The sequence below is a fragment of the Crocuta crocuta genome, unplaced genomic scaffold (assembly GCF_008692635.1).
Source record: "Crocuta crocuta isolate KB4526 unplaced genomic scaffold, BGI_CrCroc_1.0 scaffold62, whole genome shotgun sequence".
Classification (NCBI taxonomy): Eukaryota; Metazoa; Chordata; class Mammalia; order Carnivora; family Hyaenidae; genus Crocuta; species Crocuta crocuta.
In genome coordinates, this window is record NW_027529173.1 from 551 (window position 1) to 25,802 (window position 25,252).

At 33.5% G+C, this 25,252-nt stretch overlaps 1 protein-coding gene across 10 annotated transcripts in view; it reads left to right on the forward strand.

The window, feature by feature from the left end:
* The first annotated feature begins 217 nt into the window (after positions 1–217).
* The window catches only part of LOC144226282 (hyccin-like), a 45,832-nt gene continuing 20,797 nt past the window's right edge, over positions 218–25,252 (forward strand). For 5 of the 10 annotated variants that reach the window (XM_077757634.1, XM_077757633.1, XM_077757632.1 and 2 more), the window contains exons 1-5: positions 220–295; positions 708–795; positions 1,792–1,951; positions 17,198–18,805; positions 22,039–22,121. In XM_077757634.1, coding sequence (XP_077613760.1) covers positions 1,831–1,951; positions 17,198–17,772 — 696 coding nt within the window. In that variant the 5' untranslated portion in view covers positions 220–295; positions 708–795; positions 1,792–1,830 and the 3' untranslated portion in view covers positions 17,773–18,805; positions 22,039–22,121. Of the gene's footprint in view, positions 296–707; positions 796–1,791; positions 1,952–17,197; positions 18,806–22,038; positions 22,122–25,252 lie in introns of all 10 variants that reach the window. The other 5 variants (XM_077757641.1, XM_077757639.1, XM_077757637.1 and 2 more) reach the window with 5 other exon arrangements.

Here is a 25,252-nt window from a genome sequence, read left to right on the forward strand (position 1 = left end):
GTAACACTTCTAAATGTACACTTCTAAATGACTGTAAATGGGGCATCTGGGTGGCTCAGTTGGTTAGGTGTACGACTTTGGCTCAGGTTATGATCTTATGGTTCATGGGTTCGGGCCCCGCGTCGGGCTCTGTGCTGACTGCCAGCTCAGAGCCTGGAGCCTGTTTCAGTCTGTGACTCCCTCTCTCTCTGACCCTCCCCTGCTCACGCTGTCTCTCTCTCAGAAATAAATTAAAAAACATTAAAAAAAATCTAAATGACTGTCAAAATGCAAAGAAGTAACTACTGAAGAAACTGTAAGCCACAGTAATTGTAGATTTTCACTAAAAACTGTGGGAGTTAGAGTAATTTGACCATAAAGTGTTCTGAACATTATTCTATTGTATATAATTTATTATGCTCTGACTTGGTTTGAAAGTGTAAAATGCTTTGAGATTGCCTAGTTTTTTTTGTATCTGGTCTATAAATAGACATGTTCTTTAGAGAAGAAATATAGATGTATAAAAATTTCTTTGCTATTAATAGGCTTTTGGATACAATTGAAAGGAATTCAAAGATATAAAAATAGGTCTTTAAGGAGGGTGGAGTGCTAGGCAGTGTGCTAATGTGATCTATTATTTTACTCAGCAAACAGTTTCTCATTGTATTTTGTTCAAATATATGAATTAATTAAAAATAATTAATACATTTCTTCATTTAATTTTGTAGTTATAATGGAGAATGGGATCTAGCTCAAAAAGCACTGGATGATATTATATACAGAGCTCAGCTAGAATTATATCCAGAGCCATTGCTGGTAGGTGCCTCACTTGTTTATGTAAATTTTATAATTTAAGATTTCTCAATTTAGAACTATAAACTGAGAAGTAGCCATTCATAGTGCATTAATGTCATTAAACTCAGTGATTCATGCTGTTATACTAGACAAATTTTATGCTTGAAAATGTATATATAATGGGGGCGGCTGGGTGGCTTAGTCGGTTAAGCGTCCGACTTTCGCTTAGGCCATGATCTCGCGGTTCGTGGGTTTGAGCCCCACGTCGGGCTCTGTGTTGACTGCCAGCTCAGAGCCTGAAGCCTGTTTCAGAGTCTGTGTCTCCCTCTCTCTCTGACCCTCCCCTGCTCACGCTGTCTCTCTCTCTCTCTCTCCTAGAAATAAACAAAAATATATATAAAAAAAAAAGAAAATGTATATATAATGGAATTTGAGAATTTCATTAAAGTAACTTCTGAGATATTTGGTAATAGTCCTTTACGCTTATAAGAATGTTCTCCTTAACATGGTCGAACTGCACTTATGAATTAGCATTAGACATTTAGAAATATGATTTCAGTATTTTGGAATTTTAAATTTCATCATTTATTTGATAAAAAAACATATTATTTTTTACCATAGTTTCTGGGGTGCCTGGGTGGCTCACTTAGCTAAGCTTCCAACTTCGGTTCAGGTCATGATCTTGGGGTTCGTGGGTTTGAGCCTCATGTTGGGCTCTGTGGTCACAGCTCAGAGCCTGGAGCCTGCTTCAGATTCTGTGTCTCCCTCTCTCTCCTCCTCCCTTGCTTGCACTCTGTCTCTCTCTCTTTCAAAAATAAACATTTAAAAAGCTTTTTAAAAATGATCGTTTTTCTTCTGAGCTCTTACTCCTTATTTTATAAGATTTACATATCATTTTGGGAAATACCTTAGAGAAAGTATATTTTTTTAAAACCTGTTAAAATTTGGCATTTTGTTTGATGTAAGGGTATAATACATCTGTTAATTCCAATCTGAAACTATGCCTTTTTTCCTTAGGTTGCTAATGCCATAAAGGCTTCATTGCCTCATGGTGCCATGAAGTCCAGTAAGGAGGGTACAAGGTGTATTCAAGTTGAAATCACACCAACTTCCTCTAGAATATCAAGAAATGCAGTAACCAGCATGTCAATAAGAGGTCATAGGTGGAAAAGACATGGTAAGAAATAAAAAAGTCTTCAAATTAGAGAATTATTGATTCTATCACATTTTTGTCTGTACTTACAGGACTATAACTTCTAACTTTAGTAAATAATATCATAGTGACATGGATGAAAGCTTTTGGATCACCTTTAACTCCTAATTTATTATCCACAAGTGATAAGCAGTAAGGAAAATGTTATACATTATATATATGAATGAAAATTTATTTAAACATTATATTTGTTTTTAAATTTATTTCAATAGAGTCAGAGAGTAGGAAAATGCATGTTAAAATTATTCACACATGGGTTTTTTTTCCAAACTATTGGCAAATATTCCTTAATGTTTCTTATTTCTCAACTAACTCTTTGGCAAGTAAACTTCCATACTGAAGCAGATCAAGTAATAGGGACTTTGACATTTTCTTTTGTACTTCCTGGCAAAGAATGCCATTGTACTGATGCAACTCTGGGCATTTCTATTTTCTGGAAGTTAAGTTTCTTCCAAGATTGTTGGTTTTAATATTTTTCCTTGATTTCTTCATTTCACTACTTAAAAATTCTACCAGAAATTAATTTTATTTACTATGACCTTCTTAATGCTTTCCTACTTCTCTCCCTTTTCTTAAGATTTATTATTTTTAATTTAATTTCTTATTCTTTTGATAACTCCCCTCCTACCTACAAGTTATTATAGTGGCAAGAATCAATGTAAGATTACTATCACCTCTCTCAGAAGGTAATCATAGGATCAGAAGCAAAAAGTCACTTCTTTGCCCCATGCAAACATATATATTACTCTGTGTTCTTTTTCCTGTAAACTATGATGAAAATGGTAGCTCCTGTATTTGGTTCCAGTTGTTTCTATGGTCTCTGCAAAGAAAATGCAAAAGTGAGAAGAATATTATTCATGGTGAAATAGAAAGTTGGTAATAAGAACATTGTTCCTACTTAGGAAATCTAGAAAATAATATGTCGAAAGGGAATGGTGATGGAAAATTTCAGCTTACCCAGTGATCATTTTCAATCTTTTTATTTTTTAAAGTAGTGTGACAGTTCTTGAAATTTCTTTAAGAAGGCATAAAAGAGGTGATAATGTTTGCCATTAGCAAGGCAAATTATGCTACAATTAAAACATACAGAGTCTAAACATATTTCAGTTTCTTCAGTGAAAATTAGGCTACTGAAAAATGGGACTAGATTACAGGTAAAAAGTCATTTAATTAGTATGATGGCACTGTAGAGGTCAGATTTCTGTTTGAAAGGCATCTGGTGAAAATAGGCATCAAGGCCACAAACCAGATCATATGGGTCACTGTGGCCATAATCGCTCCCAAACTACTATAGGAAATGCAAGAATGAGTTTTAATTCCTTTTCCACATTTCCTTCTTGCTCCTTTGGTGACTCTATGGGGAATTAGAAGAGAGTATATAAGTTCTGCCATTAAAAATATGAAATATTGAAGTTCAGCAGTATCTGTGCATGTGTGTGTGAGAAGGAGGTATGTGGTTGTGTCCATGCATGCATTTAACAGAACAAGATGTGTACCCTGCAGCAAAATAGAAACAATTTTCTAGAAAAGTTTTATAGGAATAAATTTCCAAAATAGGGGATAAGACTACTTGAATATACTGTATCTATTCCATTCTTACGTATCTTCCAGATTCCATGTTGGCTACCATTTGAGGACTTGGTCCTAGGTCTTAAGATGATAACAGTCTCCCTTATCAGCTACCCCCTTACACTCATTCAACCCTCAAAACTCAAACACTTGGGCATCTCCCATTTATGGTGACAAAAAAACCATCATAGGTGAAGATTTAGAAGAGAATGAACTATCAAAAAAAGCAAGTCAGGTTCACAGAGCCAATATAGAATATGGCTTATCTTGTTTACCACTCTTCTCTAGTTGTAATTTTATTTTTCCAATGACTAAAAGATTTCTACTCTAAGATACTTATTTATCTCTACAGGTAGGTTGCATTCTCCTTTTAAAGGTAGTCTTGGCTTCCCTTCCCAGAGCACTATTTTTCATTGTTAATCCTGTCCTGTTGAATTAAAAACTACTGTTTTCCATCTTTGTGATCCTGATTCCTATTTGAACACCTTATTGTTCTGGGCTTTCTAGCCCACCGGCTTCTTGTGGGGAAGATAGGTAACTGTGCTCTTGTTAAATACATAGACAGGGACACCTGGGTGGTTTAGTCAGTTAAGCGACCGACTTTGGCTCAGGTCATGATCTCATGGTTCGTGGGTTCGAGCCCTGCATCGGGCTCTTTGGTGACAGCTAGCTCAGAGCCAGAGCCTGCTTTGATTCTATATCTCCCTCTCTCTCTGACCCTACCCTGCTCACACTGCCTCTCTCTCAGAAATAAATAAAACATTTAAAAAATTTAAAAAAATAAATGTATAGACAATTCTCAGTTATAAATGGATTTTTAAATTTGTTTATATATATATTAATTCCTTTTATATATTAGTTTTATAAATTTTAACAAAATTTATTTTTACATTAATTTTTGCAAAAACAATGTCAAAGGGTTTGTACATTCCAGGATGACACACAAAAGCCTTTCATCCCATAACGTCTCTGAAGCATAGTGCTATGGAATGTAGGTTTAGTTCACGACTGTGTGAAAACACATTTAGAGCTTCTTTATTTCATGAAACTGTTTCCTGTTACACCTATATCCTTACCACTCCCTTACCACACCAAGCCTTGTAGGAGGAGGGATTTCTTATCAGACCCCCAAACTGTATCACACAGTGGGGATGTGGAATATGCAACTTTAAAACAGTGATGATGAGGGCTGGGGAAGGAGAAGGGACAAGAAACATGAACTTTAAGGCATCTTTCTTTTTTTTCTTTGTCTTTTTTTTTTTTTTTTTTGTTATTGCCAGTGCCAGAAAAGAAGAAAGCAGTTGGCCCTTTTTTCTTTCCTTAGGTCTCTTCCTTTTTTCTTATATTTACGTCTTTTCAAAAATTGAGATATAATTGACATAGAATACTATGTTACTTTCTGGTGTATCTAATGATTTAATATATGTATATACTACAAGATGATCACCACTCTAGACTCTACCAAATCTAGTCAATATCCATTGCCACACAGTTACACATTTTTTCTTGTGCTAAGAACTTTTAAGATCTAGCAACTTTCAAATATGCAATACAGTATTATTAACTATAGTCACCATGCTATACCTTGCATCCCTAGGACTTTTTTTTTTTTTTGTAGTTTATTTTTGAGACAGAGAGACAGAACATGAGTGGGGGAAGGACAGTGAGAGAGGGAGACACAGAATCTGAAGCAGGCTCCAGGCTCTGAGCTGTCAGCCCAGAACCCGATGTGGGGCTCATACCCATGAACCGCGAGATCATGGCTTGAGCTGAAGTCGGACACTTAACTGATTGAGCCACCCAGGCGCCCTATCCCCAGGAGTTTCTTATTTCATAACTGGAGGTTTATTCCTGGTGACTATCTTCACCCATTTTGCCCACCACACCCCACCACCAACCTCTACCTCTGGCAACCACCACTCTGTTCTCTGTATGTATGAGTTTGGTGTGTTTGTTTGTTTGTGTTCCTCATACAAATGAGGTCATATGGTATTTGTCTTACTGTGATTTATTTTACTTAGAATAATGCTCTCAAGGTCCACATTGTTGCAAATGACAAGATTTCCTTCTTTTTTATGGCTGGAAAATATTTTGTTGCATACATAGCACATTTTCTTCATCCATCCCATTGATGGGCATTTTTTCTCCTTTTTCCAGCCTGTCTGGGGAGAAGAGGTAGAGGAATAAATGAGGTTCTCCTATGGAAGCAGCCAAGCAGAACTTCTTGTTTTTTGTTTGCTTATTTTCTTTTCATCTTCTTTTATTATTAAAGAATATAGATACTTAAGCCACATATTAGTATGTTTGCATATCTGGGTCACCAAAAATTAAACATGTAAACAAATTCGTTAAATTGGAACAATTAGTCACATATATTCTTTTATTGTGACAGAAAAAAAAATCTTTATAGGAATAGCTAACTGATATTTTAGAGATTTTAAAGTTAATTTGAAACAGTTTTAATTTCTTACATTAAATTTTTTTTTTCTGAGCTCTTCTAGAATGTGTCGCAGATCTGCCATTCTTTTCTTTAAGTTAAGAATTATCCAAAGCTTATATTTTAATGAGAATTATTCTTTTGGAAGGTAAAAAATTAATAGTTTTAACATTTCTACACATTTCAGAATATATATTCCTAGCCATGGTCTTGTTACTATTGAATAACAATCCAGATATCTAGGATTGTATTTTGATGAGTTGTATTTGCTTGGTACCCTGTATTTCTATAATATTAATAATAGCATTTATTTTTTTAGAGCAGTTTTAGGTTCACAGCAAAATTGAATGGGAAGTGCAATACCCATATACTTGCTGGTTCCTACCCCTCCCCCCACATATATATCCTCCTCGACTATCAACATCCTGTAGCAGAGAGGTACATTTGTAAGGCTTTATAATTTTAATTTTGACCAGACAGTGTATCCTCATATCAACTAAATAGGGTGACTTTTAAGGAAAGTTTGGTTTCTTAGAGAAACATGTTTGACAATTAACATGTTTGTCTAATTTCTCCCACTTCTCAGTTGATTTTACTATTGTACTGATACAGCCTAACTTAATGTTGTGTTTTAAATTTTTTTAACTTTGTGTATACATTTCTGAGAAAAGTTTAATAACTTTGTAATTTCATGCCAATACATATGTTTGGAAAGTAAAACTACAAGGTGGAACTGCTACTTTTTACTTTTAAGTGTCATAATTTCAGAATTAATAGTTTTATTTATATATTATTAATTCTTTTGAGCATATTGTGTTTCACTTAGTGTATATTTTTTAAACCTAGATTTTCAGACTACCTACAGATTGAAGTTTAGAAGTCATAATTTGAAAGTAAAATGCAACTAGGAAAGGATAATAATAATAATTTAAAAAGGATTAAGATAAAGGAAGAATGAGTAGATCATAACCATAGCAAGAATCACAATGAAGATTCCAATGAAGAATAAAATAAAATAATGAAAAAAATTATTTAAAATATTAAATTAATAAAAATGCAATTTTACTAAATATATATTTCTTTTAAAAAATAAACAGAAGTAGCTAAAAAGAAAATGGAAAATATCTCTACAATTATGCTTCAATTCTGCAGTCATTCTTAAATGTTACTTCTAAAAGCTTTCTTCAACATCTACCATTTCAGCTATTAATAGACCTTTTTCTTAAATCCCTGAATGATTCTATACCACTTTAATGTTTTATTATAGAATCTATACTTATTTATTTCCTTGTACTTTTTCCATTCCCTCTCCTCTTCCAGAGCAAATTTAATTGCTATTTTTTTCTTTCTACCCCACCACCCCACCACCATTATGACTCATTCTTCTTCCACCTAAAAAAAAAAAATTACCTATACTTGGAACAAGTTAACCAACTTTTCTCCTTTCTTTTAAAACACTTGTTAAAATACCACTCCTTTGTACTAGAAAAGTCCCCTAATTAAGTTATGGTTGCAAATAATGAGTGCTTATAATTTTTGCCAACTGGTTATCTCATAAAAAGACTTATCTGGTGAAACCCCAATTCTTTATTACTGCCCACCATTCTTTCTACTTGTGCATTTATTTGTGAGAGAGATAATGAGGTAAATAAGTGAAAAACATTTGGTATGATTCAAAGCATTACATAAAAGCCAATTGTTAACTTATTAAGAACTATCTAATTTGTTTCATTAGCTATACCATAATTGTATTCTTGGTAAGTTTTTATTAGCTGGCTTGCTATTCCAATGGTCCTATGATTGAGCTTTTTCATAAAATGATATTTTTGAAACTTAGAGTTTGGATTTTCTATATTTGAGGTAAACATTTAGTTTAAGTGAGTATCAGACACAAAAGTATATATGTGTTATATAACCGTAACAACCAACTTAATGATTTTTTTGTAATTTTTGCAGCCCTATAGTACCCTAATCTGACATTTATATTACCGTTATAGTCAGGACTTTTTAGAAGGTTGTTTTAATACCTATTGTCTCACTTAATCCCACATTAATATGAAAATAGAATAGATTGAATTTGTATTTCTCATTTGTGTGTTGTGACAACTGTTTGCCCAGGTAGGTATCAGTAATAAGAACAGTATTCATAAACTAGATCCTTTGAATTTTGCCCTACTATTGTTCTTGACATGTTAAATGGTTTATTTTTATAACATTGTATTTCATGACTTTGACTTAAGGGTCCAAGAATACAGTTTTAAGTAGTGAAAAAAAACCTAAAAATAAGAACTACATATATTTTTAAGTCTTCAACTTAACAATACAAAATAAGTACCTTGAGAATTTGAGTACTTAATAAATTATATGAAATGTTTAAGTGAAAAATCAAATAAAATAGATTACATAGATTAAGTCTTAAAAAAAGTGAAGTTTCATGTTGTTATAGCAGTTTTATCACATTTTTAGCATTAATTGTCTATTTAAAGGATATTTAAATAAATCTAAATGATTATAACAAAATTCAAAGAGATCTGTGATTATACTTTTAAAAATGATGAAAAGTGTGATTTGTTTAAGTTTGCTCAAGTGGTTTAAGTACTAACATCTTAGATGAGAAAAGAAAGAGAACAATAAAAAGATGCAGTTCATGTTGGAAAATAATTTATTGATATAGAAATCATAGATTATTGATTTGGTTATTGATTTTAAAAATGTTAATAATTTTATATTATATAATAACATTGATGAAACAGAACATTATTAAATTTCTAACTGTTGAACAAGTCTGAATAATGATAAGAAGTGTATTTCGGTTAAATATTTTAGAAAATAATTATTTGTAAATATTTCCAAACATTTTAGGTAGACTTTTCCTACATTCTACAGATGAATACCATAAGTCTTGAGATGGCACATTTATCTTATGAATCTGGTTTTAGGAATTTATGAGAAAAACATTCAATTGAGGAGAAGCAAAACTGGTAACAGTTAGGGAAGCATTTTGAGAAGCACAGAAATCATAATTTTAAACTCCAGCGTAGCAAACTCTTAAGAATTGGTTATTGGAGGGGGCGCCTGGGTGGCTCAGTCGGTTAAGCATCTGACTTCGGCTCAGGTCATGATCTCACAGTTCATGAGTTCGAGCCCCGCATTGGGCTCTGTGTTGACAGCTAGCTCAGAGTCTGGAGCCTGCTTCAGATTCTGTGTCTCCCTCTCTCTCTGACCCTCCCCTGCTCACACCGTCTCTCTCTCTCTCTTTTTTCTCTCTCTCAGAAATAAATAAAACATTAAAAATTTTTTATAAGGAATTGGTTATTGGAATTTCACATCTGTAGATAGAAATATATAATGCTTATGCATTTATTTTAAAAGTCTTACTTGTTACGGAAATTAGAAAAACAGTGATCTGGTAGTTTCATAAAAATGTTGAAATGTTTTTAGTATCATTTTGAGATGCTCCATTATTTTCAGATTCTAAGATGCTATTTGAGGAACAAATTTTCCTTTCCCAATATGAATGATAAAACATTTAGACCAAAAATAAGCATTTCCTTCTGACCAAAGTTAGCACTGCATGAGTTTTAACTGGCACTCTTGATATGGATCTTTATGCTCATGGAAGACAAAATAAAATATTAGGAAATATTAGATGATCCCAAGAAAAAGGAAAGATTAGCCAGAAGTAAAAATATGTTCTACATTGACACATATAAACATTAGGTTTAAAGAGAAAAGTCTCAGAAATCTTGACTTAGCCAACTTTAGAAGAAAGCAAAAAAATCTTAGTCTTACTTCTAGGTAAAATGAAATAAAATACTTTTCTATACAGGGAAGCAAAATATTTCAAAAGTATTTGTCTTATGAGGCAAAATACTTATTTGTAAATTACTGTGTTCTACATTTTTTTATTAAGGAGTCCTTACATTAAGGAGGAGTTCTTGCTATAGTTAAGGATTTTATTATTTATTATTTATTGTTACTTATTATTGAGTACTGCCCTTCCCCCCACTCCCCAACCATCACCTTTTTAAGAACATTTGTTACACATTGCACACAGAAGAAGAAAAAAAACTTTTATAGGTAGTTTTGTAATAGATGTTGCTTACCTGGTTTTGGTATGTCTGGTCATGAGGATCTTTTATCATCACGAAGGATTCACCTGGTCTGGCAGCATCCATATGTTGCAAATCTCAAAGGGATTTTTTTTAACTTGAGACCTGATAAAGACAACAAAAGAAGTTACTGAGAGTGACTGTATCCACCTCAGTAAGGATTGTATCATTTCGTATATAGGCAACAAAAGCCACAGACTTGACTGATCTTTACTTAGAGAAACAGGGAATAGCTACTAGACAGTGGGATTATAAATAAATCATTCCAGTACATATAGTGTTTTATTTGGTGCCCCAGACTGCTCGCTCTCGCTCTCTCTCTCTCTCTCTCTCTCTCTCTCTCTCTCTGTCTTTAATCTGGAACGTCTACTTCTGGCCTCAGGACCCATATTTCTAAGTCTTAATGTTTATTGATGTCTTTGCTCTGATTGTAGCCCTTTACTGCAGGGTCCTTATTCTGTGTTTCTATGGCAGCGTTGATTTCTTCTAATCTGCCTTGCAAATTACTGGCCCAAGCTGTAGATTGTTAAGTGCTGTTTTTTCTAACCCAGGGCACACTTCATATTCAGGACAAAATACAAACTCCACACTTTGACATAGGTGGCCTAGTGATACGATATCTCGCCTATCACTTTGACCCAACTTGAAGACCACACTCACCTTTCCTTCTAATGCTTCAGCACACTAAGCCATTTCTGTTTTAGGAGCCATTGTACTAGCAATTTGAGATATTCGAGCTGAGGCTTGAATGATGAGAGGAAAGTACCAGCTTGAACGGTCTTCTTACACATCATTATGTAGACAGTGCCTTTTCATCATTCAGACTGCATCTCAAATACCCTTTCTCAAAGAGTTCTCCCAGACCATTCATTTAAAGTAGACTTTTCTCGGGGCACCTGGGTGGCTTAGTCGGTTAAGCGTCCGACTTTCGCTTAGGTCATGATCTCACGGTTTGTGAGTTCGAGCCCCGCGTCGGGCTCTGTGCTGACTGCCAGCTCAGAGCCTGGAGCCTGTTTCAGAGTCTGTCACTCCCTCTCTCTCTGACCCTCCCCTGCTTACGCTGTCTCTCTCTCTCTCTCCTAGAAATAAATAAAACATTAAAAAAAAATAAAGTAGACTTTTCTCCCCTGCCATCCTTCTTTATTTCTCTTTCCCATTATACTTATTTTCTTCATTGCATTTTCCACTATCTAAAATTCTGTTGTTTCTTTAATTCCCATATAGCAGTGTAGGCTCTGGGAGGGCAGGGTCTTTGTCAGGTTGGCCATTGTGTCCCAGCATCTAAAACATTGTCTGGCATATAATAGGTGCTCAATAAATAGTTGAATGCATGAGTGACTGGATGAATGATAAAGAAAATTTTAATGTAGACCAAGCAGTTCATTCCCTCTGTTTTTAAAAAACACCATAACAACATGATAGTAAACTGGGTAGAGGGATAGTCACTTATAATCTCAGTTCTTAAACAATTACCATTTTATAGGTTTTTCCATATGTGTATTTTTCATTGTTGAGCTCTATTAAAAATTTGTGATGTTTTGCTTTTGTTTAGTTAATACCATCAAAAATTTTCCTAAGTTCTCCTAGTAAATCCAGTTGTTTTAATAGCTACATAATACCATATTGAGTTGATATTCCATCATTTATTTAACCATTTCCATAATATGTTAAGTAATTTGTTTCTAACTTTTTGCTATTATAGATAACACTGCAATGAATAGCTTAATGACTATAGATAACCTTTTTCTTCTACTGAATAGAATAAATTATAAATGTAAACTGACTGGATTAAAAGGTATGAAGCTTTTCAGGTATATTATGACATTTAAAATATTTATATCTTATAAATTGCAAAGGAATGTGTATCACTTTCTTTTAGAGCTTACTCACATATACTTTTCATAATGTCAAAATGTCATGATGCAGACATTTAAAGAATAGATTATTTTTTTTAAGCTTTGGCTTATTTTATTATTTTTACACATATTTATAAAATACTATAAGTGCCTTGGGTCATAACCAGATTCCTTTCAACTTACAAAGTAGTTTGAGTACAGAGCTGTGTAGATTCTATGACTTAAGTGTTATTCCTTTATTTTAGTTATTACTTTTAGTAAGTAGGGAAGCCATAAAAAGAAAAAGCTATAACTAGGATAAGGAGCTTTATGAGTGATGTAATGGAATAGATATTTGGGATTTTAAGATTACATATGAGGGAAATCACACAACTTTTTATCAGTTTTAATGATATTTGCAATTTGTTTTACCTTTTTTTCTCAAAGCTGGAAGAAATTTTTTAGGGAGAAATAATTTGAGTGCCTTTGAGAACCAATTTGGAAATGTCTATTAAAAGTATTCTTTAACTCTCCTAATTTCTGTGTGTGGAGAGAAGTTTACCTGTTTGTAGAGATTATACAAATAAAATATTCTTTGAGACGTTTCTCTTTGGATCTTTTTTGAACTTTTCGAATTATTCGAAGTCAAATGTAAGTATTGTTTTTTTATAGGTGTAGAAAAACTATGACACCTTTTGCATAGATTTAACATTAGATTCTGGGCTTTTAACATTAGATTCTATTTTCTAATACATTTATATTCCCTTAAAATATCTCCTCTCTAATTTTCTTAAAGAAAGATTAACTTCTTCTCCTTTGCTATGTTATCGAGAGCATAATATGATTTATTATGAACTATAAATTTAAAAAAATATATTTTTTGGACATTATTAAGCATTTTACTAAACTTGCATTTAGAGGTGGCTGCTTCACTTTTCTCTGCCACCTAAAAATTCTTATTAGCATAACCTGTATATTATTTCTTTTTACCTAGTCAAGTAACACTTTCCCAGTTTACCTTTCTCATGTCTTCTCCAGGATTTTTCACCTTTATTGTTTTTAATAATAATTTCACCGTGTAACAGGGCATTCATTTAATTTATCAAATAAATATTAATTGGGCACCAACTATATGCAAGCTACTCAAGGTATGCAGGAGTGGCCAGACAAAAGTCCCTGATGTCGTGGGACATGATAAATAAATAGTTGTATTAGAGAGTGATTAAGTGCCGAGAATAAACAAAGTAGAGAAGAGGGTGAAATATGGGGGACATTGAAACTTGATGGGATGATCAAGGAAGGTTTCACTGAGAAGATTTTTGAGAAAAGACCTGAAAGCAGTAAGGAGGTGAGCCATGTAGGTAGCTATGTCGGGAAGGGCATTCCAGGTCTAGGGAATAGCAAGACTGGTAAGAAGGTGTGTGCAGGGGGACTGGGAGAAATAATAAAAGAGCAAAATTATGCAGCAAATGTTTGAGTTACATAGTCATCTTTATTCTGTAATTCTCCTGAGAATTATATTTCTGTTCTTTCTAGCTCTGTGCAGAATCACATGCTTCTCTTTTTATAAATTTACCTTTATTAATAAGCAGTTTAAAAATTTGCCATTTTTACCATTTTTTGAGTAATAACACATATGAGTTAATCAAAAAATTGTGCTTGTGGAAAAACACATGATCTCATTTTTCGACCTGCCATTTATTTTAATGATTAAGAAAAAACTTGGTCTCGTTGCTTTTGGGGCTGCAGATCTTGTGCACTATCCCAGTATGTGTAACTGGCAATCCCTGTGCCTGGTGCTACTTAATATAATAGTTCTCTTGTCACTTCTTAGTTTTTCCTCACAAAATTGTCACCATTTCAACACCATTTTCAATGAATAATTTCACTGATGTCTTTTAAAAAACAAAACAAAACTAACCTTGAGAGTTACTGACCTATTTAGGTTTTCTTGGAGACTTTATCTGCTCTTGCTTTCTGATCAGCCAAGTAAATTATTTGCTTTTTATGAAAAGACCAGGAATCGAAGCAAACAAGTTAACCTAATTGAAGGATGTCAGAGGATATTTAACTCAAACTGATCTTTAATGAATTGAAGAGTTAGACTGTAATATGTTAGAATGGACATTTGGAGTCAAAAGATTTTGCTGTTTAACTCCCTCACTGAATAGTGGTTAGCTCTTTCTGAACTTCAGTTTCCTTGTCTGTAAATGGGAGAGAATATAATTGAATAATATACCCAAATGCTCCCCAAAAAACTGTTTACTGCCATTCAATGTAAGTAATGTTTTTTATTCTGGTAGTCCACCAATGTATATCTTTTAAAATTTGTTAAATTTTAGTATTCATTGGCTTGGCAATGTCTGGATATTTCTACAGTTCATAATTTTTCTGGAGTAGATGGTTGCACTAATAGATCTTTTGTGAAAATGCTTCTGTAACATAAATGGGCAAGTCTTGCCTGTCACCCAACAGCCCTGACGATTTTTCTCTCAGCTGCAGTGGCCCCTGGCATTTACCTCAGATTTTTACTTGCTTCATTTTGTAGATGGCTATTAGCAAGGGGAAATAGGCTCTATTGAAATTTTTAAATTTCATTTAACCTCTTTTAGAGGTAAAACTACCTAACTAACACGCTTTGACCTGTTTAGGAAATAAACATTTCATTTAGAGAACCTCCAGTCAGAGGTTTACAAAGCTCTAAGTAAATGGGAAATTATTATGCCAGCACATTGGCCCACCAGCCCAGGGGTCAAAGAAGCTTCAAGGACCTCCTGAAGTGCATATTGCTGCTGGGCATGAAGTACCCAGGACATTCATAATAACTTTTGCCTTAAGTTTTCAGAATTTGAAAGAATTTATTAGAATAGAGAATTGGTTCCCAAACTTTGCTGCCCATTAGTCACTAGGACCTTTTAAAAATCTCCATGTCTAGGTCAGACCTCATACTAATTAAATCAGAATGTCTAGGGTGAGAGCCAGGTATGAGTAGTTCTTAAAGATTCCCAAGTGATACTAATGTATAGCAAAGTTTGGGACCCTTAGGAGTATGTGGCTCTGGCCTACATTCTTTTACTACCTGTTACTGTTTCACATGCTTTAGCACCATGAATGGGAGCTTGATAATCCTATCATGAGAAACATTTGAAAGTAGTAGGTAATGTCTCTCAAACAGATTTGTGTTCTACATTTTTTAAGAGTATATACTGTTTTACATAGTCTTGTGTTGTTTTGAACTTTAATTTTCATTACTGATCCATGGTATTATGTTATTTTTTCCAATTATTACAGATATTTCCTTGACAAATTTAAATAAAACCATGCTTTGTGATTTAAGACACAGTATAAAATGTCTATAAGTATTAACTGGTTAGGAGTTCCATTCCTTTGTTTTGATTACAGTGGCTGTTTTCAGAATAAAGGACCAACCGCCAAGTTGTTTTTCCCAATCCTTTTTTATTTTTCTCCAGTTTAGTAATGAACTGTTATGGGCTGGCCTAAATTTATGGTATGAGTATGAATCTTAAGGAATAGAATAATTGTATCATAGCTGCATTAACATTTACTAATACATACAATGATTGGTGTATGAGATAAAAACTGACTTGCAGCATTACTAACCATGATATTATGAGTGAATACTCATTTTCTCAGTTCTGTAGTTTATTAAGCCAGCCTCATTGTAATCTAATAAAAAAAATAGAATTTTAAATGTACAAGGGGAATTCCTAGGTGTCTTGGTTCCTAATGATGACAAGAGCCAGAGGTTTGGCTCTACATCCTGGAACATTTGCCCAAGGCTTGACTTAAGTTCCCAGTGGTCACAATATTATCTTTAAAACAATAGAAATTCTATTTTGATTTCTAAAACAATTTGTTTCGTGGTCTGTGTCAAATGTGTGTGTGAAAAAATGCAGAACATGAATTGATTCTCCGTGAGGTTTTTCATTGTCATTTAAAATTAAAGAACATGACCCTACTGCTTCCAGTGCTGTCAGAGTAATGAAAATTATGGAAATTTCCACAGTGCAGATATTTGGCTTAATTCATAACATTCAGTTGTCTGATTTTTGTTTTGGATCTTTTGTTTTTCTTGTTTTGCATTTTTAGTTTGTTTTGTTTTCAGCCATCATTTTGTCTTATCATCTTCAATTCTAGAGCAACCTGACAACAGTAATGATACCACTGAATTGGGCATCCTTGTCATTCCTGAGATTAGTGTCACAAATGTGGCCGGAGAGAGAACCGGGAATGGGGAAAAAGGCAGAACACTAGGAGAGATTGATGCTCAGCATATACAGGGTGTACAGGAAACAGCCACAGATCCTAGAGCTGAGAGCAAAGGCTTGCCAGAGATCAGGAGGCAAAAATCTGTAAGAAAAATGATGGAGGATGGAATAAACGCACCTGGCAGAGTGCAGTTTTAGCAGAGCACTTTCTAGCTGCCCCCCAAGGTATCTCATGGCACAGGGCCACTGCTGCATGTCTTAAGCAACAGTTGCACAGTCACAGAAATTTTGCATGTCATCTAATAATCAAAATGCATGAATTATGCACCACAATGTCTCAGTGATCTAATGCTCTTTGGAATGGTCATACCTGTATTTTCTCTGAGTTAACAGTTACGAAAACCAAGGCAGAAAATTACTTCCAAAATAATTTTCTGCTTATATTTTGAAATCTAAAATTATATTTTATCTTTGTATTTTTAACATCTTTGATTTGAAGGATAATGTATATAGAATTTTAACGAGTTTGAATTTGTGATAACTAGGGTTTTTTTAATCTTTGTAAAATAATCTAGAATGTAGAATGCAACCTTTTAAAAAAAATCTTTAAAAAATCTTTAGAATATCTTAATATCATTTTTTTAAAAGTTCCTTGGTAAGAGCTCTGATTTTATATTGCCTTGCTACTTGGGGAGCATATACCCCTAGTTTTATTGTGTGGTATTTTTCCTAATTGTTTCTGATCTTTTGCATGAATAGGAAAAGAAATCTTTCTAAAAACCACGTTGGGGGGTGTGATTTATGGCATGCTTTCTGTTTAATACACTCTAAATTACTCTTATTTAATTACAGTGAACTTTTCTACATATTCTAGAATGTTTCAATTTATCCTTTAATTACATTCTATAATCTGTTGCTTTATGTAATTATGCTAAAGTTTAAAAGTATCACTGACTTGGTATTAATCATGAAATAAGAATTATTTCAAATACTTAATATTAATTAATCTTTGTTATTTCTTTGTTTAGGAAATACAGAATTAACAGGTCAAGAAGAACTGATGGAGATATCTGAAGTTGACGAGGGATTTTATTCCCGGGCTGCGTCTAGTACTAGCCAGTCGGGTTTATCAAACAGTAGTAACAATTCTAGTAACAAGACAAGTGTAGGGAAGACTCAGAGACGGTCAGGAGGAAGCAAAACTGGAGGAAAAGAAAAAGAAACCACAGGGGAGTCTTGCAAAGATCACTTTGCCCGAAAACAAACTCAGAGAGCCCAAAGTGAGAATCTTGAGCTTCTCTCTTTGAAGAGACTGACCTTAACTACCAGCCAATCTCTGCCTAAACCTTGTAGCCATGGTTTGGCCAAGACTGCCGCAACCGTATTCAGTAAATCCTTTGAACAAGTCAGTGGTGTCACAGTCCCACATAACCTATCATCTGCTGTTGGCTGTGGGCCTGGGACAGATGCCAATAGGTTTTCTGCTTGTAGTCTCCAAGAAGAAAAGCTTATTTATGTTTCTGAAAGGACTGAACTTCCAACGAAGCATCCATCAGGTCAGCAGAGACCTCCTAGTATCAGCATTACTTTGTCCACAGATTAGTTTCTAGTAGTTTTCTCACCTAACCAATGAATCTAGAAATTCGACTTTGCTTCTTTATGAAAGCACCCAGGGTCTTTCATCCCTATTCCAGACAGGACCCCTAAAGTCTTAAATTCCAAAGGATACCTTGACCTTATGAAGGGAATAATGTATAGGTTGTAATAAGATCAAATGTAGTTTTATTATTTGTTGGGTGTATTTTTCCCCCTTGATTTGAGTCTTGTCTTATCTTTTTTCTTTTTTCTTTTCTTTTCTTCTTTCTTTCTTTCTTTCTTTCTTTCTTTCTTTCTTTCTTTCTTCTTTCTTTCTTATTGGTTTCTATTATCTAAGATGGTCAGTGTAACAATACATTTTGGCAAGTTGCCTAATCAAACTGGGTTCATCTCATGTGAAGTTGTGAGTTCTTATTTTTTTAACTCCTGTTTTGGTACTTGTATGTTTGGCCTTCAGAGTAAAAGGGAATCTCACGCATGGGAGGAGCTGTTTTTAAAAGAAAGAGCCAGAGGGTGCAACTCCAGGAATTCCACACCTGACTGTGTAGCAGGGCAGTCTGAAAATTAGGCATGTTAAAAAAACAAAAATGATGCATGAAAAGTGCCTGATAAAAATGTTTGTAATCAGATTGTCCTTAAGATTAGTGGAATCATTTGTATAAAGCACTGGAAAAAGCCTCGTAACTCAGTACCTAGACTGTTATGTAATTCCAGTGGATGGGTAGAGAGATTTCTGTTGTTATCTTTGGAACATTTTTATATAAAAAAATCAGATTACCAGTCAATGTGTTGTTTTGAAGTATTTGATTTGGATTTAGCAGGTGAAAATTCCTTTTAGTTCCTAAACTGTAATAGGCCATGAAGCTGACTTCCCCTGCTGCTTGACTTTGGAAGCCCTAGGTAGTTTGGTTTCCTAGAATTCAGAGTACACATCACTGAAGACTTCCTGGAAATCACTGTAAATCGTGCAACACAGCTCTCAAGACACCGGTGTCAACCATATAGTATTGAATAGTTTGTCTGCAAATGAAGTAAATTAGGTAACTTTTTCTTCTATAAAATGTTGTGAAAGAAAATATAATGAAATATGGACAAAGGACATTTATATAATTAACTAATTTATGTTTATTTATGTTTGTGCTCTTAAATTTAGAATTACAGGAAAAAAATTAAATATTTTCTTTGTGAGCAGGCCTATTTTAAATGTTCTTGTTATGATAGATAGAATAATCAATGTAGTTGCCCAAAACCAAAAAATAAAAATAAAATAGGCAATATGGCAGAAGCTAGACATACTTGTATGTAACTACAGAGAACTATGTGACCTCTAGATAGGTGTAAAATGCAGTGTTGGCTTCTGCTGGTCCTTTTAGCTGTGGTTGAGGCTCCCTGTAACTTAGGTGTAAGTAACTAATAATTCAGAGACAGAAATAGAAAGCAGGATTGAGGATGAGAGTAAATTGACTGGGAAGGAAGGCCTAGAGAGCTGTCTGTCCCCTCTTTGTCTCCTTCACTGTTAATACAGAGTGGTTTCCTTATTCACAGTCCCTAGCTGTAGTCGCACAGAAAATGTTAGTTTTCCCTTTGTGCCTGCTTATGCAGCGCTCATGTGAAAAATTTGTATGTCCTGAACAGTGCTAAAGCATATGCTATGAATGCAGTTCTGACCGTCTGTAACTGCTTTGGCTACCATTTTAAATTTAACTCATCAAAAAGCATGAACTAGTTTTCATTCGTTAATCCTAAATAGAATAAGGCTTTTAAAAGAAGTGAATTTGAGTTTTTTACTTCCAGTAATAGAAATGGAATAAGATCTATTGCCATAAATTGTAGTTAACCAAAAAAAAAACAAAACAAAACCATAAGATGAGCCCGTGAAAATTGATACTGTTTTAACTTAACAGATATCCTGTGTACAGTTTAAAATATTTGTAGAATGTCACTATGAATTTCCTATTGTCTTTTTGTAATTAGTTAACAAAAAATTTCCCTCAGGCATATAGCTACTAACAGTATTAATAGTCTTAAGACTTAATTTAGAAGATCGACCTTTTAAGCAAGTCAAGTGCTTAGGAAACACTGTAGAATAAATCTGAGGAAAAGCTGGCAGAAATGAGAGATCAGATTTTAATGATCACTGCTGTAATGGAACTTCATTTTTATATTATTCTAGCTCATTGCTACTCCTATATTCTGAGGACCAGTAAGTAGCATTGGCATCAACAGGCATCTTGTTAAAGATGTAGAATTTCAGAGCTACCTTTTCAATGGTCTCACAACCCTAGATCAAATATGTTAGATACTAAATATTGTAATCTTCATGTTTTTAATAGCTTATAAATTTTTATAGTGTCCATGACACTTATTAGATCCTCTAATTCTAAATTTTTAATGATTTTCATTTATTTTTACAATAAAAATATAACATTTTGTATTTTTCTTATTAACTATAAATGGAATCAGAGCTGTAGATGCCTACCATTTTAAATATGAAAGTGGTACCACCATTTTATACAATGCACAACAAATCTGCATTTGTATATTCTTTAAAGAACTCTGCAGGCTTACTCAGTGGAGTGGTTCTTAATTTTTGCTTCAACCAATTTGCACTAGTTGATTTCCTGGAAGTTATGTTAACAGTAAAATTATTTTATAGCACCTGTGATACTATTTCACATAAGGGTTATACATTTGAAAAATTTTATAGCAATTACAAATATTGGATAAATGCTAACTATGATAACAGTTACAATTATTCCTTTTACTCAGCTCTCCAGATTTTAAAGTTGGTGTGACTTTTTAAGGTCATTTTTTCACAAAGATGCTAATGTAACCATTTGGTCACAGATCTCCTATATCTCTTTATCACAAGAAGGATTCTGCCCAAAATGGGGCCTTGTGTCCCATAGTTCAAAGGATCTGAACAAAAATTATAGTTCCATTCCACATTTTAAGCCATTAGAAAGTCTTAAAATTATCCAACCTCTCACTCTTCAAATACACAACTATCTGGGGTAATCTAGTGAAGCTGGGTCCCAGCATTTGCCTTTGGAATCAAGTAGGGAAAGCAACAAAATAGACTTTTCAAGGGAGTGCCCCAGAGGACCTAGCACAAGTGGGCACCCTGGAACCCCTTGGACCCTACAGTGGAACTTTCTGAGGCAGCTCTGTAGATTTGAAGGGTAGAAATCCTCAGTCCTTGAATGATGACAAAGTTTGTTTTGAAAAAGCAATATTTTGTTGCCCTTTTCAATTATGATGCAACTGCTTAGCAAACAAAATAAAAAGTCAAAGGGAAATATGTTTTTTTAAACCAAAATAGATACAAATGATCCCAGTTTTAAGGGATTTTGCCTATTTTGGAAGACTAAAATTAAAATATTAAAACCTTTATATTTAAATTATAGAGAAAAAATGTACTCTGAGACATAATTTTAAATAGATATTTAAAATAAGGCTGTTTAACATTTGAGTCTATAGGCACAATAAATTTACAGTTAATTAAAGGGAAGCACATCAAGAAAATCTATATGGTAAATAATGTAACTGAAAAATGTTTTTAAAAAAGCCACTAAAAAGAAGAATAATTTGATGGGTATTTAAATTAAGCATTGTAGATAGAAATTAATGTATAATAGTGTCTTCCCAGTCTTTGGATAAAAAATAAAAACTCTCTAGTACTTTATTTAGCATGAATTTATACTTTTAGATTAGCTGCTTAGTAAAATTATACCCAGTACTTGAGTTATTCACATTTATGTTTAATATGGTTAAATTCTTTATCAGAGAACATAAATATGTTGTCTTCTGTTCTTTGTAACTTGTGCCTATCTAAAAAGACTAGCAGTGAACATTTCGGAAGATGTTTTTGTGTTTTTTTAATAGTGGAGTATAGTTTTTTTTAGAGTAGAGTAACTGTCTTGATAGGAAGTTTCTGTTAGTAAACTCAAGATCTTATTTTGCATACCTTTGCTTTCTCTTAGGTGGGGTTTTTGTGTACTTCTTATCTTTTCTTGTAATCTTGTAGTGATACTAATCTTTTCATAGTAAATAACTTGTTTCTAATTGTATTCCTGGGTTTACATTCCTAAAGAATAAACTATGACTTTGCATATTTTTATGTGCTCTCTACATTTTTAAGGTTATGGAAATAAACTGGAGTTTAGTTTTTTGAAGTTTTGTATATTTGTGTAAATGTCCTTATGTAATACTTTATACAGCAGTGTTGCCTCTTGTTTTATTGAAATAAAAACTGAAAAAATATGTTTTCCAGATCATTTTACTCATTAAAAAATCATCATAAATTTTTGCAAAAGTCATGATGTGGAGGAAGAAAGTTAAAGGAGGAAGACTTAGGTGAGTTCAGCCATTGAGAATTTTTGGGAGTAAGCCATAGGACAATGACATCTCATTTCCAGCTTTATGTTTTACACAACCCAAGGATAAGAAGGAGGTTCATTGGTGTCCATCCAATAGAAAATGAGCTCTCTGGGTCATGTGCCATCAACTCATTATTTATCATCCCAGAAGGACAGGCAAATTTAGATAATAAAACTTTGCCCTTTTATCTTTAATATGACCCTTTATCTCTTGAGTACAGAGGTTTTATGCCCCTGGTTCTGAACATAGGACTTTTTGCACAGTTGGTATTGAGACATTTAAGGAATGAGTGAATTAGGTTAATATTAGTTTTGGGAAAGAATGAAGGATGGAGTCTCCAATATATTATACTACTGTAAAATGTTAGAATTTCATTTATTGGCTCTAGGAAATCTCTGTAGCATTACTTGAATTGCTTTAATGTGTGTGCTTAGAAACAAGACTTTCTTAGAAACTTGAAAAGAAATTCCTGGTGTGTAGTTGATTGTATATTTGGGTAATCCATTTTATCTAAGGAACTAAGTAATTTGGGAAATGTTTTCTGAACTACTATTAGGAGAGTATTCAGAGAGAAGCACAATAGTGATGTTGTAAGCAGTATATTAGCCCTATGAAATATACACTCTTTTAGTGACTTTAGTAATCCCAATAAATCGTTGACTCACCTCATAGAATCTGACTTTGGTAATGCCGATATAATTATTTTGTAATTATTAGGAAAGGCTTTTACAAACAATTCTAGTTATTTGCTAATTTCCCATGCATTGTTAGTGTGGTAGTAGTAATAGCTAACGTATGTAATTAAAATTTTAATCTCATTTAATCTTCAAGGTAATTCTCTAAAATGAGAAGAATCCCCATTTTACAAAAGAGGAAACTGAAGCTCTCTAAAGGGCAGGCGACTTGCCCAAGGTCACCTAGCTACTGTATGGGAAAGCTAGGGCTTGAACACAGCTCTTATGACTCACTTTCCTTTTATATTACTTGGTAAAAGGAGGTACTAGGTAAATACTACATAGTGGACCTATATTTGAAATGCATTCATCCCATCTGTCTTATTGGTGATAGAGTTAATTTTTAACATAAAAATAAAAGTTTTCCAAAAATAAATTGTGATATGTTTTGTAGAACTTTAGATAGGTGTGTTTTGGTGGCAAACCAAGTACTGATTATTCTGATATTAAAAACATGGTAAAATGCAAATTAAGATTTTGTTTTTTTTTTTTAATGTGTTAGATAGATAAAGATGAGAGAGCTTGACACTGGTATTGGTATGGGTGTGGGGAAAACCATCTCCCACTAATGTACAGCAGGACTGTAAACTGATACAACTAAGTCGGTGAGCGATTCAGCAGGGCCTATCCAATTTTAAAATATACATACCCTCTGACCTAGCAGTTCTACTCTTCTATGTCTATTGCGGTCTTTATATTCTATAGATATTTTGGCACAAATGTGTAAAGGTATTCATTGCAGCATTGCTTATAATAGCAAAAAAAAGGGGGGGGGCAACTAAATGACCACTAATAGAGGACTGGATAAATTATGATACGTGCATATAGTGGAATATAATGTAGCTGTTAAAAACAGTGCAGGTCAATATGTGATGATTCAAAAAGATTATATTATCTAATGTTGCCTGAAAAAAATCGTGTCATATAAATATGTATGTGGGTATGTATGTGTATGATCGCATTTTCATAAGAAGTGTGTGGAACGTGGGTATTTTAATATGGGTGTTTTGTATGTATGATATGTTTCTATATACATAAATAGCATGTATATAACGTGTATATATATTATATATGTGTGTATATATACAATAATACATATACACATGTTTACTGGTATGCAGGGAGGAAAGCATTATTTTTCTAAGCATGACCTAAATATAGTATGCAATAGAAAAAAACTAGTGGTTTTTTAAATACAGATTCTGGGGCCTTGTATTAATCCCCCTGAAACAAAATAACTGAAGCATGAAGCATGGCAACCTATATTTCTGACAAGTTCCTCAGTTAATTCTTATACAAACTTAACATTTGGCCTAGTAGCTGATAGCAATGAATTGACTATCTTTGTGTCTATGGTAGTTGTTTGTAGTTAGAAAGAGAAACTTCTTTTTAGGGGCACCTGGGTGGCTCAGTCGGTTAGGTGTCCAATTCTTGATTTTGGCTCAGGTCATGATCTCATGGTTTGTGAGTTCGAACCTTGCCCTGGGCTCCCTGCTGACAGTGCGGAGCCTGCTTGGGTTCTCTCTTTACTTCCTTCTCCAACTCGTGCATTCTCTCTCTCAAAATAAATACTTAAAAAAAAAGACAAACTTCTTTTTAAAAAAATAATTAATTGATAAATTAATTTTTAAATTGAGGTATAATTGACATATAATGTTATATTAGTTTCACATGTACCATAATGATTAAATACTTGTATATATTGCTAGAGGATCATCACAAATCTGGTTAACATCTGCCATCATACATAGTTACATTTTTTTTTCCTCTTGTGATGAGAACTTTTAAAATCTACTCTGTTAGCAACTTTCAAATATGTAGTAGATTATTATTAACTTTTGTCATCATGCTGTACATTACATCCCCGGGCTTATTTATTTTATAACTGGAAGTTTGTACAGTTTGATTCCCTTTATCCACTTTGCCTACGGTCTCTCATCCCTACCTTCTGACTTTATTTCACTTAGCATAAGGTCCTCAGGGCCTATCCATGTCATTGCAAATGGTAAGATACTCTTTTTTATGGCTGAATAATATTCGATTGTGTATATATACAGTTGGCCCTTGAATAACACAGATTTGAACTGCATGGGTCTACTATATGCATATTTTTTCAATACAGTACTGTAAATGTATTTTTTCTTATGATTTTCTTAACATTTTCTTTTTTCTAGCTTGCTTTATTTTAAGAATACAGTACATAATACATATAACATACAAAATATGTATTAATTGCCTGTTTATTTTATTGGTAAGATTTGGGGTAAACAGTAGATTATTATTAAATCTGAGGGGGTTCAAAGTGATATGTGGATTTTCAACTGTATAGGGAAGGTCAGCACTCCTCACCTTTGCATGGTTCAAGAGTCAGCT